The following is a 16,803-nucleotide window of genomic DNA, read 5'->3' as shown; positions in this document are numbered from 1 at the left end:
AGAACATTTTATTCAAGCCCCGCCCCCTCTGTGGCCCGGGCTTCCTATTGGTGGATGAGGAGATGGGGTTCAGCTCCCATTGGTCACTGCTGAGGGGGGAGGGGGTGGGGTCAGGGCTCTCTGTGGGGCAGCCGTGGGGTGGCTGTGGGGCTGGCCATGGGGCAGGACTGGCTGTGGGTCCATGTGTGGGGCGGGTCTGTCCGTGGGTCCATCCGTTGGTCTGTCCGTGGGTCAGGGCTCACCATGGGGCAGCTGTGGGGCTGCCCGTTGGTCAGGTCCATCCGTGGGTCCATCCGTGGGTCCATCCATGGGTCTGTCCATGGGTCTGTCCATGGGTCCGTCCGTGGGTCGGGGCAGCCGTGGGGCTGCCCATGTTTCAGGTCCATCCATGGGTCCGTCCATGGGTCTGTCCATGCGTCCATCTGTGTGTCCGTCTGTGGGTCCGTCTGTGGGTCCATCTATGGGTCCATCCATGGGTCCTTTTGTGTGGGTCTATCCGTGTATCCGTGGGTCCGTCTGTGGGTCCATCCATGTGTCCATCCGTGTGTCCATCTATGGGTCCATCCATGGGTCTATCTATGGGTCCATCCATGGGTCCATCTATAGGTCCATCTATGGGTCCATCCATGTGTCCATCTGTGTGTCCATCTATGGGTCCATCCGTGGGTCTATCTATGGGTCCATCTATGGTTCCATCTATGGTTCCATCTATGGGTCCATCTATGGGTCCATCCATGGGTCTATCTATGGGTCTATCCATGGGTCCATCCATGTGTCCATCCATGGGTCCATCCATGGGTCCATCCATGAGTCTATCTATGGGTCTATCTATGGGTCCATCCATGTGTCCATCCATGTGTCCATCCATGGGTCCATCTATGGGTCTATCTATGGGTCTATCTATGGGTCCATCCATGTGTCCATCTGTGTGTCCATCCATGGGTCCATCTATGAGTCTATCTATGGGTCTATCTATGGGTCCATCCATGTGTCCATCTGTGTGTCCATCCATGGGTCCATCTATGAGTCTATCTATGGGTCTATCTATGGGTCCATCCATGTGTCCATCTGTGTGTCCATCCATGGGTCCATCTATGGGTCTATCTATGGGTCTATCTATGGGTCCATCCATGTGTCCATCTGTGTGTCCATCCATGGGTCCATCTATGGGTCTATCTATGGGTCTATCTATGGGTCCATCCATGTGTCCATCTATGGGTCTATCTATGGGTCCATCCATGGGTCCATCCATGCGTCAACCACCACGAATCCTCTACTTCAAACCCGACCGTGGGGCCAACTCGAACACCACACCCGAGCGTTCCGGAACATCCGAAGCCAAGGAGCTTCCGTGCCCCCCATCTCCCCACGGTCCCAAACCCGGGGTCGCCAAGGCCATTGCCAAGTTCGCACCCCCCGCTCGGGGTGGGGCATCACGGCCAAGTGACGGCCGCAGGGCGAGCAGAGCGCAGCCGCCGCCCCCCCGGACCCGTTGGGGTTCAGGGGGTACTCGCTCGTGGGGACCCCCGAATCGTCGACGTAACGAAGGGGGATCAGCCCCTCCCCCAACGCCCTCTGCAACCCCTCGGGAGTTCGGAATTGGAACCGGCCTGGGGGGGGGGGGGAGGGGAGCACCCATGGGTGGCACCCGAAAGGGGCTCCGGGGATTTGCCCCGTGGCGCCCGGAAGGTGCCTCTTGGAGCCAAGGTGCTCCCAGTGCTCCCCAGTGCCTCCCAGTAACCCCTCCCCAGTGTTCCCAGTAACCTCCCAGTGCCTCCCAGTAACCCCCCAGTGCTCCCAGTAACCCCCCAGTGCTCCCAGTAAACCCCCAAGTGCTCCCAGTGCTCCCAGTAACCCCCAGTGGCTCCCAGTGCCCCCCCAGTGCTCCCAGTAACCCCCCAGTGCTCCCAGTAACCTCCCAGTGCTCCCCACTGCTCCCAGTGCCTCCCAGTGCTCCCAGTAACCGCCCCCCCCAGTGCTCCCAGTGATACCAGTGCTCCCAGTGCCCCCCCCGTGCCTCCCAGTGCCCCCAGTTCTCCCAGTATCCCCAGTATCCCCATGCCCCCCGTACTCCTCATGCCCCCAGTCCCTCCCAGTGCCTCCCAGTGCCTCCCAGTTCTCCCAGTGCCCCCCAGTATCCCCAGTATCCCTGTGCCCCCCGTACTCCTTATGCCCCCAGTTCCCCCCCAGTCCCTCCCAGTCCCTCCCAGTGCCCCCCAGTTCTCCCAGTATCCCCAGTATCCCCATGCCCCCCGTACTCCTCATGCCCCCAGTCCCTCCCAGTGCCTCCCAGTGCCTCCCAGTTCCCCCCAGTTCTCCCAGTGCCCCCCAGTATCCCCAGTATCCCTGTGCCCCCTGTACTCCTCATGCCCTCAGTTCCCCCCCAGTGCTCCCAGTACTCCCAGTTCTCCCAGTGTGCCCAGTGCTCCCAGTTCCACCAGTTCCCCCAGTGCTCCCAGTACCCCCCAGTGCCTCCCACTTCTCCCAGTTCTCCCAGTATCCCTGTGCCCCCCATACTCCTCATGCCCCCAGTTCCCCCCCGGTGCTCCCAGTTCTCCCAGTGCCCCCCAGTTCTCCCAGTATCCCCATGCCCCCCGTACTCCTCATGCCCCCAGTTCCCCCCCAGTCCCTCCCAGTCCCTCCCAGTGCCTCCCAGTTCTCCCAGTATCCCCAGTATCCCCATGCCCCCTGTACTCCTCATGCCCCCAGTGCCCCCCAGTGCCTCCCAGTCCCTCCCAGTTCTCCCAGTATCCCCATGCCCCCCATACTCCTCATGCCCCCAGTTCCCTCCCAGTTCCCCCCCAGTCCCTCCCAGTGCCTCCCAGTGCCCCCCAGTGCTCCCAGTTCTCCCAGTATCCCCATGCCCCCCGTACTCCTCATGCCCCCAGTTCCCCCCCAGTCCTCCCCAGTCCCTCCCAGTTCCCCCCCAGTCCCTCCCAGTGCTTCCCAGTCCCTCCCAGTTCTCCCAGTATCCCCATGCCCCCCATACTCCTCATGCCCCCAGTTCCCTCCCAGTTCCCCCCCAGTCCCTCCCAGTGCCTCCCAGTGCCCCCCAGTGCTCCCAGTTCTCCCAGTATCCCCATGCCCCCCGTACTCCTCATGCCCCCAGTTCCCCCCCAGTCCTCCCCAGTCCCTCCCAGTTCCCCCCCAGTCCCTCCCAGTGCTTCCCAGTCCCTCCCAGTTCTCCCAGTATCCCCATGCCCCCCATACTCCTCATGCCCCCAGTTCCCTCCCAGTTCCCCCCCAGTCCCCCCCAGTCCCTCCCAGTCCCTCCCAGTGCCTCCCAGTGCTCCCAGTTCTCCCAGTATCCCCATGCCCCCCGTACTCATGCCCCCAGTTCCCTCCCAGTCCCTCCCAGTCCCCCCCCAGTCCCTCCCAGTGCCTCCCCGTGCCCCCCAGTGCTCCCAGTGCCCCCCAGTGCCTCCCAGTTCTCCCAGTGCCCCCCAGTTCTCCCAGTATCCCCATGCCCCCCGTACTCCTCATGCCCCCAGTTCCCTCCCAGTCCCTCCCAGTCCCCCCCAGTGCCTCCCAGTGCCCCCCCCCCAGCACCCACCTTCTCCGTGGGCCACCCAGACGCCCAGGCAGGCGCCCTCCATCCCGCGCAGCATCAGGGAGGGCCCCGGCTCCACCCTCACGGCCACGAACCGCGACTCGAAACGCCCCGAGAGGTTGGGGCTCAGCGCCACCGCGGGGGGGGCCCCCTCCTCTGCACCCCACAACGTCACCGCCCGCCCGGGGACACCCACGGGGGGGAGGGGGGGGGACACACCCCCAAAAGACACCCCCCCCCCCAAAGACACGGACCCCCCCCAGGGACCACCCAGGGGACCCCCCCCCCCCAGGGGACACCCCCAAAGACCCCCCCCAGGGACACCCCAGGGACCCCCCCAAAGACACCCCCAGGTACCCCCCAGGGACCCCCCCCCAAAAGACCCCCCCCAGGGGACACCCCCCCCCCCATGGGACCCCCCCCCAAAAGACACACCCCCCCCCCGGGACCCCCCAGGGGACCCCCCCAAAGCCCCCCCCAGGGACCCAAGGGATCCCCCCCCCAAATTGCCCAAGGACCCCCCCCATGGGTGCACCCCCACGGGACACCCCCCCCCCCAAGCCCCCACCCACCCAAGGGAGCCCCCACCCCCCATTGACCCCCCCCATGGGACCCCTCCCAACCACCCCCCCCCACCATGGCTGCCTCCCCCCCCCCCATAGGTGCCTCCCCCACCTATGGGTGCCCCCCACCCATAGGTGTCCCCCCATTGACCCCCCCCCCACCATTGGACCCCTCCCAACCACCACCCCCCCCGCCCCATGGCTGCCTCCCCCCCGCCATAGGTGCCCCCCCACCCCACACACCCCCCACCCATGGGTGCCCCCCCCCCCCAGCACCCACCTTGGGGGGGCCCCACCCAGCCCAGCAGGGCCAGCAGCTGGCAGCCGTTGCAGACCCCCAGGCTGAAGGTGTCGGGGCGCTGGCGGAAGCGGGCGAGGGTGCCCCCCACCCGCGGGTGGAAGCGCACGGCGGCCGCCCAGCCTGGGGGGGGGGGGGGGGGGGAAGGGGGGGGTCAGGGCACCCCTAAAATGGGGGGACCCCCCCCCCACATGCACAGAGAGAGAGGAGCCCCAAAGTAGCCCCAAAGCTGGCACCCAAACCCAGGGGCACCCCAAAACCTGGAGCACCCCAAATTCAGGGGCACCCGGAACCAGGGGCACCCCAAAACCTGGGGCACCCCAAATTCAGGGGCACCCTAAGTCCAGGGACACCCGAAAACCTGGAGCACCCCAAAACCTGGAGCACCCTAAATCCAGGGGAACCCTGAACCCAGGACACCCCAAAACCAGGGACATCCCAAAACCTGGGGCACCCCAAATTCAGGGGCACCTGGAACCAGGGGCTCCCCAAAACCTGGGGCACCCCAAAACCTTGGGCACCCAAAACCAGGGGGACCCCAAAACCTGGAGCACCCCAAAACCTGGGGCACCCCAAATCCAGGGGAAACCCAAAACCAGGGGAACCCAAAAACCTGGGGCACCCCAAATTCAGGGGCACCCAGAACCAGGGGCTCCCCAAAACCTGGAGCACCCCAAATCCAGGGGCACCCAAAACCAGGGGGACCCCAAAACCTGGAGCACCCCAAACCCCCCCCCCCATGCACAGAGAGGAGCCCCAAAGTAGCCCCAAAGCTGGCACCCCAGTACGGCAGCACCCCCAAATGGGGCACCCTGACACCCCCAAACCTGGCACCCCCAAACTGAGCACCCCAATACCGCAGCACCCCCAAACCGGGCACCCCCAAACCTGGCACCCCAATACCACAGCACCCCCAAACCTGGCACCCCCAAACTGGGCACCCTGATACCCCCAAACTGGGCACCCTGACACCCCCAAACCTGGCACCCCAATACTGCAGCACCCCCAAACTCGGTACCCCCCAAACTGGGCACCCCCAAACTGAGTACCCCAACACCCCCAAAGCTGGCACCCCCAAACTGGGCACCCCCAACACCCCCAAAGCTGGCACCCCAATACTGCAGCACCCCCAAACTCGGTACCCCCAAACCTGGCACCCCCAAACTGGGCACCCCAACACCCCCAAACCTGGCACCCCCAAACTGAGCACAGCACCCCCAAACTGGGCACCCCCAAACCTGGCACCCCCAAACTGGGCACCCTGACACCCCCAAACCTGGCACCCCCAAACCGGGCACCCCCAAACCGGGCACCCCAATACCGCAGCACCCCCAAACCCGGCACACCCAAACTCAGCACCCCAACACCCCCAAACCTGGCACCCCAGTACCACAGCACCCCCAAACCTGGCACCCCCAAACTGGGCACCCCCAAACTGGGCACCCCAATACCCCCAAACCTGGCACCCCCAAACCTGACACCCCCAAACCTGGCACCCCAATACTGCAGCACCCCCAAACTCGGCACCCCCAAACTCAGCACCCTGACACCCCCAAACTGGGCACCCCCTAACCAGGGCCACCCCCAAACCAGGGACCCCCACACCCAGCACCCCCAAATCAAGGGCACCCCAAAAATGGGGACACCCCCCACCGGCATCCCCAACACCCAGGACCCCCAAACCAAGGACACCCCCAAACAGGGACACCCCAAAACCTAAGGTGCCCCAAAACCAGGGGCACCCCAAAACCAAGAACACCCAAACCAAAGGAGCCCTGAAACAGGGACACCCCAAAACCAGAGGCACCCAGAAACAGACACCCCAAAAGCAAGGGGCACCCCAAAACCAGCAGCACCCTAACCCAGGGCACCCTGAAACAGGGACACCCCAAACCCAGGGTCATTCAGAAACAAGGGCACCCCAAAACCAGCAGCACCCCAATTCGTGGACCCTGAACAGGGACACCCCAAAACCCAGGGCTGTTCAGAAACAAGGACACCCCAAAACCTGGAGCACCCCACATCCAGGGGCACCCAAAACCAGGGGCTCCCCAAAACCTGGGGCACCCCAAATTCAGGGGCACCTGGAACCAGGGGCTCCCCAAAACCTGGGGCACCCCAAATTCAGGAGCACCCAGAACCAGGGGGTCCCCAAAACCAGGAACACCCCAAAACCTGGAGCACCCCAAAACCTTGGGCACCCCAAATCCAGGGGCTCCCCAAAACCAGGGGAACCCCAAAACCTGGGGCACCCCAAATCCAGGGGAACCCAAAACCAGGCGCACCCCAAAACCAGGAACACCCCAAAACCTGGAGCACCCCACATCCAGGGGCACCCAAAACCAGGGGCTCCCCAAAACCTGGGGCACCCCAAATTCAGGGGCACCTGGAACCAGGGGCTCCCCAAAACCTGGGGCACCCCAAATTCAGGATCACCCGGAACCAGGGGAACCCCAAAACCTGGGGCACCCCAAATCCAGGGGAACCCAAAACCTGGAGCACCCCAAAACCTGGGGCACCCCAAATTCAGGAGCACCCAGAACCAGGGGGTCCCCAAAACCAGGAACACCCCAAAACCTGGAGCACCCCAAATCCAGAGGCTCCCCAAAACCAGGGGAACCCCAAAACCTGGAGCACCCCAAAACCAGGAACACCCCAAAACCTGGGGCACCCCAAATTCAGGAGCACCCAGAACCAGGGGGTCCCCAAAACCAGGAACACCCCAAAACCTGGAGCACCCCAAAACCTTGGGCACCCCAAATCCAGGGGCTCCCCAAAACCAGGAGCACCCCAAAACCTGGAGCACCCCAAATTCAGGGCCACCCTGAACCAGGGGCTCCCCAAAACCAGGAGCACCCCAAAACCTTGGGCACCCCAAATCCAGGGGAAACCCAAAACCTGGAGCACCCCAAAACCTGGGGCACCCAAAACCAGGGGGACCCCAAAACCTGGAGCACCCCAAAACCTGGGGCACCCCAAATTCAGGGGCACCCAGAACCAGGGGCTCCCCAAAACCAGGAACACCCCAAAACCAGGGACACCCCAAAACCTGGGGCACCCCAAATCCAGGGGAACCCAAAACCTGGAGCACCCCAAAACCTGGAGCACCCCAAATCCAGGGGAACCCTGAACCCAGGACACCCCAAAACCAGGGACACCCCAAAACCTGGAGGACCCCAAATTCAGGGGCACCTGGAACCAGGGGCTCCCCAAAACCTGGGGCACCCCAAAACCTTGGGCACCCAAAACCAGGGGGACCCCAAAACCTGGAGCACCCCAAATCCAAGGGAAACCCAAAACCAGGGGAACCCCAAAACCTGGGGCACCCCAAATTCAGGGGCACCCAGAACCAGGGGCTCCCCAAAACCTGGAGCACCCCAAATCCAGGGGCACCCAAAACCAGGGACACCCCAAAACCTGGAGCACCCCAAAACCTGGAGCACCCCAAATTCAGGGGCACCCTGAACCAGGGGCACCCCAAAACCTGGGGCACCCCAAACCCAACCTTACCCAGGATCCTCAAACCCCGCAGGGGTGTCCCCCCCCCCCAAACCAGCCCATGTCGGGGTACGGAGCCCCCTGGGGACCCCCCCAAAACCGCCCCTGGTGTGAAATGGGGGGCAGGGGGTCCCCCAAATTCTCACCCTTGGCAGAGCCGAGGACGTCAGCGTAGCTGAACCCCCCCACAAAGACGAGCCCCCGAAAACCGTCGAGGGTGGCGGAGCCCGAGGACAGGTCCTGCGTGGTGACGTCCCACACCTGGGGACACCCCAACATCGGGAATGGGGGGGGCGTGGGGGGGGGACATGGGGGGCACGGGGGGACATGGGGGGGGACATGGGGGGGACAAGGGGGGACGTGGGGGGAAATGGGGGGATGTGGGGGGACATGGGGGGGACAAGGGGGGACATGGGGGGAAATGGGGGGGGCATGGGGGGAAGTGGGGGGGACACGGGGGGGACATGGGGGGACACAGGGGGGACTTGGGGGGGGACATGGGGGGGACATAGGGGGCACAGGAGGACATGGGCGAACATGGGGGGGGACAAGGGGGGGACATGGGGAGGGACATTGGGGGGGTGTGGGGAGGGACATGGGGGGGACATGGGGGGGACGTAGCAGGGGATGTGGGGGGACACAGGGGGACATTGGGGGAGGGACATGGGGGAAATGGGGGGGGACATGGGGGGGCACGAGGGGACATGGGGGGAGAAGGGGGGGGACATGGGGGGGACACGGGGGGGACATTGGGGGCGTGGGGAGGAACATGGGGGGGACGTGGGTGGACATGGGGGGAGATGGGAGGACATGGAGGGGACATCGGGGGGGACATAAGGGGGGGACATGGGGGGGACACGGAGGGGGACATGGTGTGGGGGGACAAAAAAACGGGGGGGACATGGGGGGGATACCAGGAGGGGACACGGGGGAGGGGACAATGCCCCCCCGGGGCGCCTGGGACCCCCAGACATGGGGGAGGGGGGGGGGGTGGTGACACATGGGGGGGACACGGGGGGGGACACGGGGGGGGACACAGACCCGGAGCCCGGCCCCTCACCTGGAAGCCGGCCATGACGAAGGCGGCCGCCATCTCCCGGTCCCCGTTGCTGCCCTCCTCCCGCAGCACGGCCACCCGCGGCCCCGGCAGCTCTGGGGACACCAGGGTCACTCCCGCCCCATGGACACCCATGGACACCCCCGCCCCATGGACACCCCCACCCCATGGACACCCCCGCCCCATGACCCCCATGACCCCCTGTCCCCACATGATCTCCCAGCCCCCCGTGTCTTCCCAGACCTCCAAGACCTTGATGATCCCTCACACCCCCATGACCTCCATGATCCCCCAGACCCTCATCTCTTCCCAGACCTCCATGACCCCATGACCTCCAAGACCCCCACGGCCATCCAGACCTCCATGACCCCCAAGAACCCCACGTCTTCCCAGACCCCCATGACCCCCAAGACCCCTATGACCTCCCAGCCCCCCATGTCTTCCCAGACCTCCATGACCTCCAAGACCCTGATGATCCTTCAGACCTCCATGACCTCCATGATCCCCCAGACCCTCATCTCTTCCCAGACCCCCATGATGCCAAGACCTCCAAGACCCCCACGGCCATCCAGACCTCCATGACCCCCAAGACCCTGATGATCCCTCAGACCCCCATGACCTCCATGACCCCCATGATCCCCCAGACCCTCATCTCTTCCCAGACCTCCAAGACCCTGATGATCCCTCAGACCCCCATGACCTCCATGACCCCCATGATCTCCCAGACCCTCATCTCTTCCCAGACCTCCACGATTCCCAAGACCCCCGTGATCCCCCAGATCTCCATGTTTTCCCAGACCTCCATGACCCCATGACCTCCAAGACCCCCACGGCCACCCAGACCCCCATGACCCCCAAGAACCCCACATCTTCCCAGACCTCCATGACCCCCAAGACCCCTATGACCTCCCAGACCTCCCAGCCCCCCATGTCTTCCCAGACCTCCATGGCCCCATGGCCCCCCATGATCCCCCAGCCCCCCCCCCATGTCCTCCCAGCCCCCCATGGCCACCCAGACCTCCATGACCCCCATGTCCCACGTCCTCCCATGTCCCCCTCATTCCCTCACCCATGTGCTGGAGCAGGGGGAGCTCCTCGAGGGGGTCGAAGGTGAGGTTGAAGGTAGGTCCTTGGCGCCGGCGCAGCCCAGCCTCCTCCTGGGCCACACAGTCCACGGCCGCCTGCTCCCGCTCCAGCCGGAAGCTGGTCTCCTCCCAGACCGCCCGCAGGTCACCCACGGGCTCGGACAGCACGGACGTGCCGGCCACCACCACCTCAACCTGCCATGGGGACATGGGGATGGTGAGGGACATGGGGACGTGGCCACCACCACCTCAACCTGCCATGGGAACACGGGGATGGTGAGGGACATGGGGACGTGGCCACCACCACCTCAACCTGCCATGGGAACACGGGGATGGTGAGGGACATGGGGACGGGGCCACCACCAGCCACACCTGCCATGGGAACATGGGGATGGTGAGGGACATGGGGATGTGGCCACCACCACCTCAACCTGCCATGGGAACACGGGGATGGTGAGGGACATGGGGACGTGGCCACCACCACCTCAACCTGCCATGGGAACACGGGGATGGTGAGGGACATGGGGACGTGGCCACCACCACCTCAACCTGTCATGGGAACACGGGGATGGTGAGGGACATGGGGACGGGGCCACCACCAGCCACACCTGCCATGGGAACATGGGGATGGTGAGGGACATGGGGATGTGGCCACCACCACCTCAACCTGCCATGGGAACACGGGGATGGTGAGGGACATGGGGACGTGGCCACCACCAGCCACACCTGCCATGGGGACACGGGGATGGTGAGGGACATGGGGACGTGGCCACCATGGCCATCACTATACCCACTGCCATCCACATTTGCAGTGGGACACAGGGACACAGCCATGGCCACCTCCTGTCCCACCATGATGGGGGGACAGCCATGGGGACACGGCCATGGGGACATGGCCATTGCCATCTCCTGTCCCACCATGACACCGCGGGAACACAGCCATGGCCACCTCCTGTCCCACCACATGATTGGGACACGGCCATGGGGACACAGCCATGGGGACACAGCCATGGCCACCTCCTGTCCCACCATAACATGATTGGGACACGGCCATGGGGACACAGCCATGGGGACACGGCCATGGCCACCTCCTGTCCCACCACACCACCATGGGGACACAGCCACGGGGCCACGGCCACCAGGACACCATGGGGACACATCTGCAGGTCCACATCCTCGGTCACCTCCCGTGCCCACAGGACCAGCCCCCTGCCACCCCTCGCGTCCCCATGTCCCTCACCGTAGCGTCGGGCCCGTAGGGGCCGCTGTGACCGATGGGGACGCAGCGCACGCCGGCCTCCTGGTAGCAGCGGCAGATGTCCACGCTGGTGCCCACCGGCACCTCCAGCACCAGCCCCGGCTCCTCGGCAAACAGCACGGCCAGCGCTGAGGGGACGAGGGACACGGGGGTGGAAGATGGTGATGTGGGACATCAGATACGGGGCATGGGATGATGGGGACATGGGCACGTGGGGACGTTGGGGACAGGGGATGTGGGGACATGGGGATGTGAGGGACATGGGAACATGGGGACATGGGGGACATGGGGACATGGGGATGAGGGATGTGGGGACATGGGGACATGGGGGACATGGGGGACATTGGACATGGGACATGAGGACATGAGAACATGAGGACATGGGGACATGGGAACATGGAGACATGGGGACGTGAGGGACATGGGAACATGGGGACATAAGAACATGAGGACATGGGGACGTGAGGGACATGGGAACATGGAGACATAGGGACATGAGGGACATGGGGACATGGGACACAGGGGACATGGGACATGGACACATGAGAACATGAGGACATGGGGACATGGGGACATGAGGACATAGGGACGTGAGGGACATGGGAACATGGGGACATAAGAACATGAGGACATGGGGACATGAGGGACATGGGGGACATGGGGGACATGGGGGACATGGGACATGGGCACATGAGAACATGAGGACATGGGGACATGGGGATATGAGAACATGAGGACACGAGAACATGAGGGACATGGGAACATGGGGACATGAGAACATGAGAACATGAGGATGTGGGGACATGGGACATGGGGACATGGGGACATGAGAACATGAGGACACGAGATGAGGAGATGGGGACATGAGGACATGAGGACATGAGGAGATGGGGACATGGGGACATGGGGACATGAGAACATGAGGACATGGGGACATGAGGACATGGGGGACATGGAGGACATGAGGACACGAGGAGATGGGGACATGAGGACATGGGCACAGGAGGACGTGGGACACCTGGACATGGGGGACAGGAGAACATAGGACACAGAAGTTTGACCACGGGAGGTGGGACACAGAGGTGATGGTTCCCCGGGGGTTCTCCGGTGGGGGGGTTCCCCAAGATATGAAGGTCCTGGAGGGGGTTCCCCGAGGTGGGGTGGGGTGTCGCAGGGGTGTCGCAGGGGTCGGGGGTGGCAGTGACTCACGGGTGGCATCGGGGGGGACGGTTGCCACGTCCGCCTGGAGACCGCAGTTGCCGGCCATGGCCATCTCCAGCAGGCAGCCCAGCAGCCCCCCGTCGCTCACGTCGTGGCCCGCGCTCAGCACCCGCTCTGCGGCGGGGTGGGTGGGTGGGGGGCACCCGCGTCAGGCCCCGCCCCCGGCACCCCGAATAACCCCCCCCCCCCCGGAACCCCGCACCCTGCACGCGCCCCCCAAATACTCGCCGAAACCCAAAACCCCCCGCCGCACCCCGAATCTCTCCATTGCACCCCAAAACCCTTCGCCCCGACCCCCCCCACCCCAAGTCTCCCTCCTGCACCCCAAATCCCCGCACTGCACCCCAAAACCCCCTTCATCCATACCCCCCACCCCAAATCTCCCCACTGCACCCCAAATCTCCCCATTGCACCCCAAATCCCTGCACCCCAACCCCCTGCACCCCAATTCTCCCCCCTCCACCCCAAAACCCTTCACCCCAACCCCCTGCACCCCAAATCCCCCCATTGCACCCCAAAAACCCCTTCATCCATACACCCCCAATTCTCCCTCCTGCACCCCAAATCTCCCCATTGCACCCCAAATCCCTTCACCCCAACCCCTGCACCCCAAATCTCCCTCTGCACCCCAAAACCCTTCACCCCAACCCCCCCGCACCCCAATTCTCCCTCCTGCACCCCAAATCCCCACATTGCACCCCAAAACCCTTTGCCCCGACCCCCCTGCACCCCAAATCTCCCCCCTGCACCCCAAATCCCCACATTGCACCCCAAAACCCCCTTCATCCATACCCCCCACCCCAAATCTCCCCTCTGCACCCCAAAACCCCCCACTGCACCCCAAATCTCCCCATTGCACCCCAAATCCCTTCACCCCAACCCCCTGCACCCCAAATCTCCCCCCTGCACCCCAAATCTCCCCATTGCACCCCAATCCCCCCCCCAGCACCCTAAATCCCCCCCCCCAGACTCCCCTTTTCTCCCATCTCCACCCCCCCCCACCCCCTCCATGGTCCGCCCCCAAATCTCGGGGGGTCCCCCCCCCCCCCCCCCCCCCCCCAGCACCCACCTTCGATGAGGCGCTGGGTGACGCGGAAGGCGGCGTCGAGCACCCCGGGGTCCTCCAGGTCGGGGCAGGCGTCCCCCAACTGCGAGAAGACCTGGGCCAGGGCGCTGCCCCCCAAACGGTGTCGCCCCGGGTTCAGCTGCACCCACAGTAGGGCTCCTGGGGGACCCCAAAATCCATGGGGGGGGGTCACAGCACCCCAAAATTGTCCCCAGCTTCACCCAAGGTGTCACCATCTCCTTGGTTGCACTAAAACCCTCCTGGACACCCCAAAATCCATGGAGGGTCCTGACCCCCCCACAAGCACCCCAAAACTCCACAGGGATCACAGTAGGGATCCTGGGGGACCCCAAAATCCATGGGGGGGGTCACAGCACCCCAAAGGCACCCCAGGGGTCACAGCACCCCAAAATTGTCCCCAGCTCCACCCAAGGTGTCACCATCTCCTTGGTTGCACTAAAACCCTCCCGGACACCCCAAAATCCATGGAGGGTCCTGACCCCCCCACAAGCACCCCAAAACTCCACAGGGATCACAGTAGGGATCCTGGGGGACCCCAAAATCCATGGGGGGGGTACAGCACCCCAAAGGTACCCAAAGCACCCCAAAATGCACCCAGGGATCCCAACCCACGCCCAGGGTACCCCAAAACCTCCATGGGGTGGGCATGGCTCCATGGGGGCCCCCAAAAACCCTCCAGGGCACCCCAAAACCTCCATGGGGTGGGCATGGCTCCATGGTAGCCCCCCAAAACCCCCCCAGCGTACCCCAAAACCTCCATGGGGTGGGCATGGCTCCATGGGGGCCCCCAAAAACCTCCCAGGGCACCCCAAAACCTCCATGGGGTGGGCATGGCTCCATGAGGGCCCCCCAAAATCCTCCAGAGCACCCCAAAACCTCCACGGGCTGGGTCTGGCTCCATGGGGGCCCCCAAAACCCCCCCCAGGGTACCCCAAAACCTCCATGGGGTGGGTGTGGCTCCATGGTAGCCCCCCAAAACCCCCCCAGGGTACCCCAAAACCTCCATGGGGTGGGCATGGCTCGCTGGTAGCCCCCCAAAACCTCCATGGGGTACCCCAAAACCTCCATGGGGTGGGTCTGGCTCCATGGGGTCCCCCAAAACCCCCCCAGGCTACCCCAAAACCTCCATGGGGTGGGTCTGGCTCCCTGAAGACCCCCCAAAACCCCCCAGGGCACCCCAAAACCTCCATGGGGTGGGCATGGCTCCATGGTAGCCCCCCAAAATCCTCCAGGGCACCCCAAAACCTCCATGGGGTACCCCAAAACCTCCATGGGGTGGGCATGGCTCCATGAGGGCCCCCCAAAATCCTCCAGGGCACCCCAAAACCTCCACAGGCTGGGTCTGGCTCCATGGGGGCCCCCCAAAACCCTCCAGGGCACCCCAAAACCTCCATGGGGTGGGCATGGCTCCATGGTAGCCCCCCAAAACCTCCATGGGGTACCCCAAAACCTCCATGGGGTGGGCATGGCTCCCTGAGGACCCCCCAAACCCCCCCCAGGGCCCCCCAAAACCTCCATGGGGGCCCCCCAAAACCCCGCGGGGTCACCGACCTTTGCCATCAGGACACTTGAGGTCAGGGGTGACGGTGGCCGTGATGTCAGGGCAGACGGCGTAGGCTGAGACCACCAGGGTGCCTGGGCAGGGGTCAAGAGGTCACAGGGGGTCACCAGGGGGCCGGGGGTCACCGCAGGGGGTGACAGTGGGGCACCCACGGCCGGGGGGGTTGGGTGTTGATGGCACCCATGGGTCACAACACTGCGGTGGTGGCACCCATCACCCACAAGTCCTGGTGCCGTTGCAACCCCATGACCCACCATGACGGTGGTAGCACCCATGGGTTCCTCCATCACGACGGTGGCCCGTAGCACCCGTGACCCCAGCAGCACCCACCACCCACACCCCGGTAGCGGGACTCACCGGGCGCCAGGACGGTCTCGGTGCCGACGCGGGCGGCCATGCTGAGCGAGTCCTTGCCCCCATCGATGGCCACGCCCAAGCGGTGCAGGAGACCCACCAGCCCCTCGCATGCCGTCACCAGCGCCCCACCTTCCGCCCCTGTCTTTGCCCCCCACATCCAGTTCCCCGAGCACTTCACGTCCTGGGGACAACGGAGACATGGGGGACACAAAAGGACATGGGACGGGGGAGGAGGTCAGAGCCTCTGCGTGTCCCAGCCTCCTCCTACCACCCTCAACCTCTCCAGTTGCCCCCTGGTAGCCCCCGACCTCCCCCAAGACCTCCCACCCCATGGCCGTGGTGGTCTCAACGACCACGGCGTGGACATGACAAGGTGCCCGTGGTTGCGTCACGGCCCCTGTGACCATGACGTGGCCCTGGTGACAATAGCTTGGCTCCCGTGGCAATGACGTGGTCTTGGTGGCTCCCATGCCCGGGATGTGACCCTACCGTGGCCCCTGTAGCCATGGCATGGCCCTGGTGTGACAATGACATGGCCCTGCGGCTGTGGTGAGCACCCTGTGCCATGGTCCCCCTTGGCCATGCTGTGGCCACACCATGGTGGTCCCCTATGGCCATACCACGGCCATGCCATGGTCCTCCATGGCCATCCCTTGGTCCCACCATGGTGCCCCTTGGCCGTGCTGTGGCCACACCATGGTGGTCCTCTATGGCCATGCCATGGCCATGCCATGGACCCCTTTGGTCGTGCTGTGGCCACACTGTGGTGGTCCTCCATGGCCATCCCTTGGTCCCGCCATGGACTCCTTTGGTCATGCTGTGGCCACACCATGGTGGTCCTCTATGGCCATGCCATGGACCCCTTTGGTCGTGCTGTGGCCACACCATGGTGGTCCCCTATGGACATGCCACAGCCATGCCGTGGTCCTCCATGGCCATCCCTTGGTCCCACCATGGTCCCCCTTGGCCATGTCATGGCCATGTCATGGTCCCCCTTGACCGTGCTGTGGCTGCACCATGGTGGTCCTCTATGACCACAGCATGGACATGGCCACGCCATGATCTGCTTGGCTGTGACACAGCAACTAGACTATGGTGTGGCCATCCCGTAGCTGTGCCGTGACCGTGTCATTGCTCCCATAGCCATGGCGTGGCTGTGCTGTGGTGGTGGCATGTCCCCCATGCCACGGCCATCCCATAACCATGCCACGACCACGTCATTGCTCCTGTAGCCATGCCATGACCTTGTCCTGGTGGTGGCATGTCCC

The 16,803-nt window shown here is 64.4% G+C and overlaps 1 protein-coding gene across 2 annotated transcripts in view; it reads right to left on the bottom strand.

Moving 5' to 3' along the window:
* Positions 1-1,066: 1,066 nt before the first annotated feature.
* LOC129197917 (phosphoribosylformylglycinamidine synthase-like) overlaps positions 1,067-16,803 on the bottom strand; it is a 30,807-nt gene continuing 15,070 nt past the window's right edge. For both annotated transcript variants that reach the window (XM_054806738.1, XM_054806739.1), the window contains exons 19-29: positions 15,536-15,716; positions 15,169-15,252; positions 13,600-13,755; positions 12,519-12,644; positions 11,292-11,437; positions 10,036-10,246; positions 8,970-9,061; positions 8,056-8,170; positions 4,394-4,534; positions 3,554-3,706; positions 1,067-1,610 (exon numbers count right to left, since the gene is read on the bottom strand). In XM_054806738.1, the coding sequence (XP_054662713.1) occupies positions 1,279-1,610; positions 3,554-3,706; positions 4,394-4,534; positions 8,056-8,170; positions 8,970-9,061; positions 10,036-10,246; positions 11,292-11,437; positions 12,519-12,644; positions 13,600-13,755; positions 15,169-15,252; positions 15,536-15,716 (1,737 nt within the window). In that variant the 3' untranslated portion in view covers positions 1,067-1,278. The remainder of the gene's footprint in view (positions 1,611-3,553; positions 3,707-4,393; positions 4,535-8,055; positions 8,171-8,969; positions 9,062-10,035; positions 10,247-11,291; positions 11,438-12,518; positions 12,645-13,599; positions 13,756-15,168; positions 15,253-15,535; positions 15,717-16,803) is intronic.

Source organism: Grus americana, chromosome 30 (genome assembly GCF_028858705.1).
Source record: "Grus americana isolate bGruAme1 chromosome 30, bGruAme1.mat, whole genome shotgun sequence".
NCBI lineage: Eukaryota > Metazoa > Chordata > Aves > Gruiformes > Gruidae > Grus > Grus americana.
Note: the sequence above shows the minus strand (reverse complement) of the source record. Positions and strands in the feature narration are given on the sequence as shown.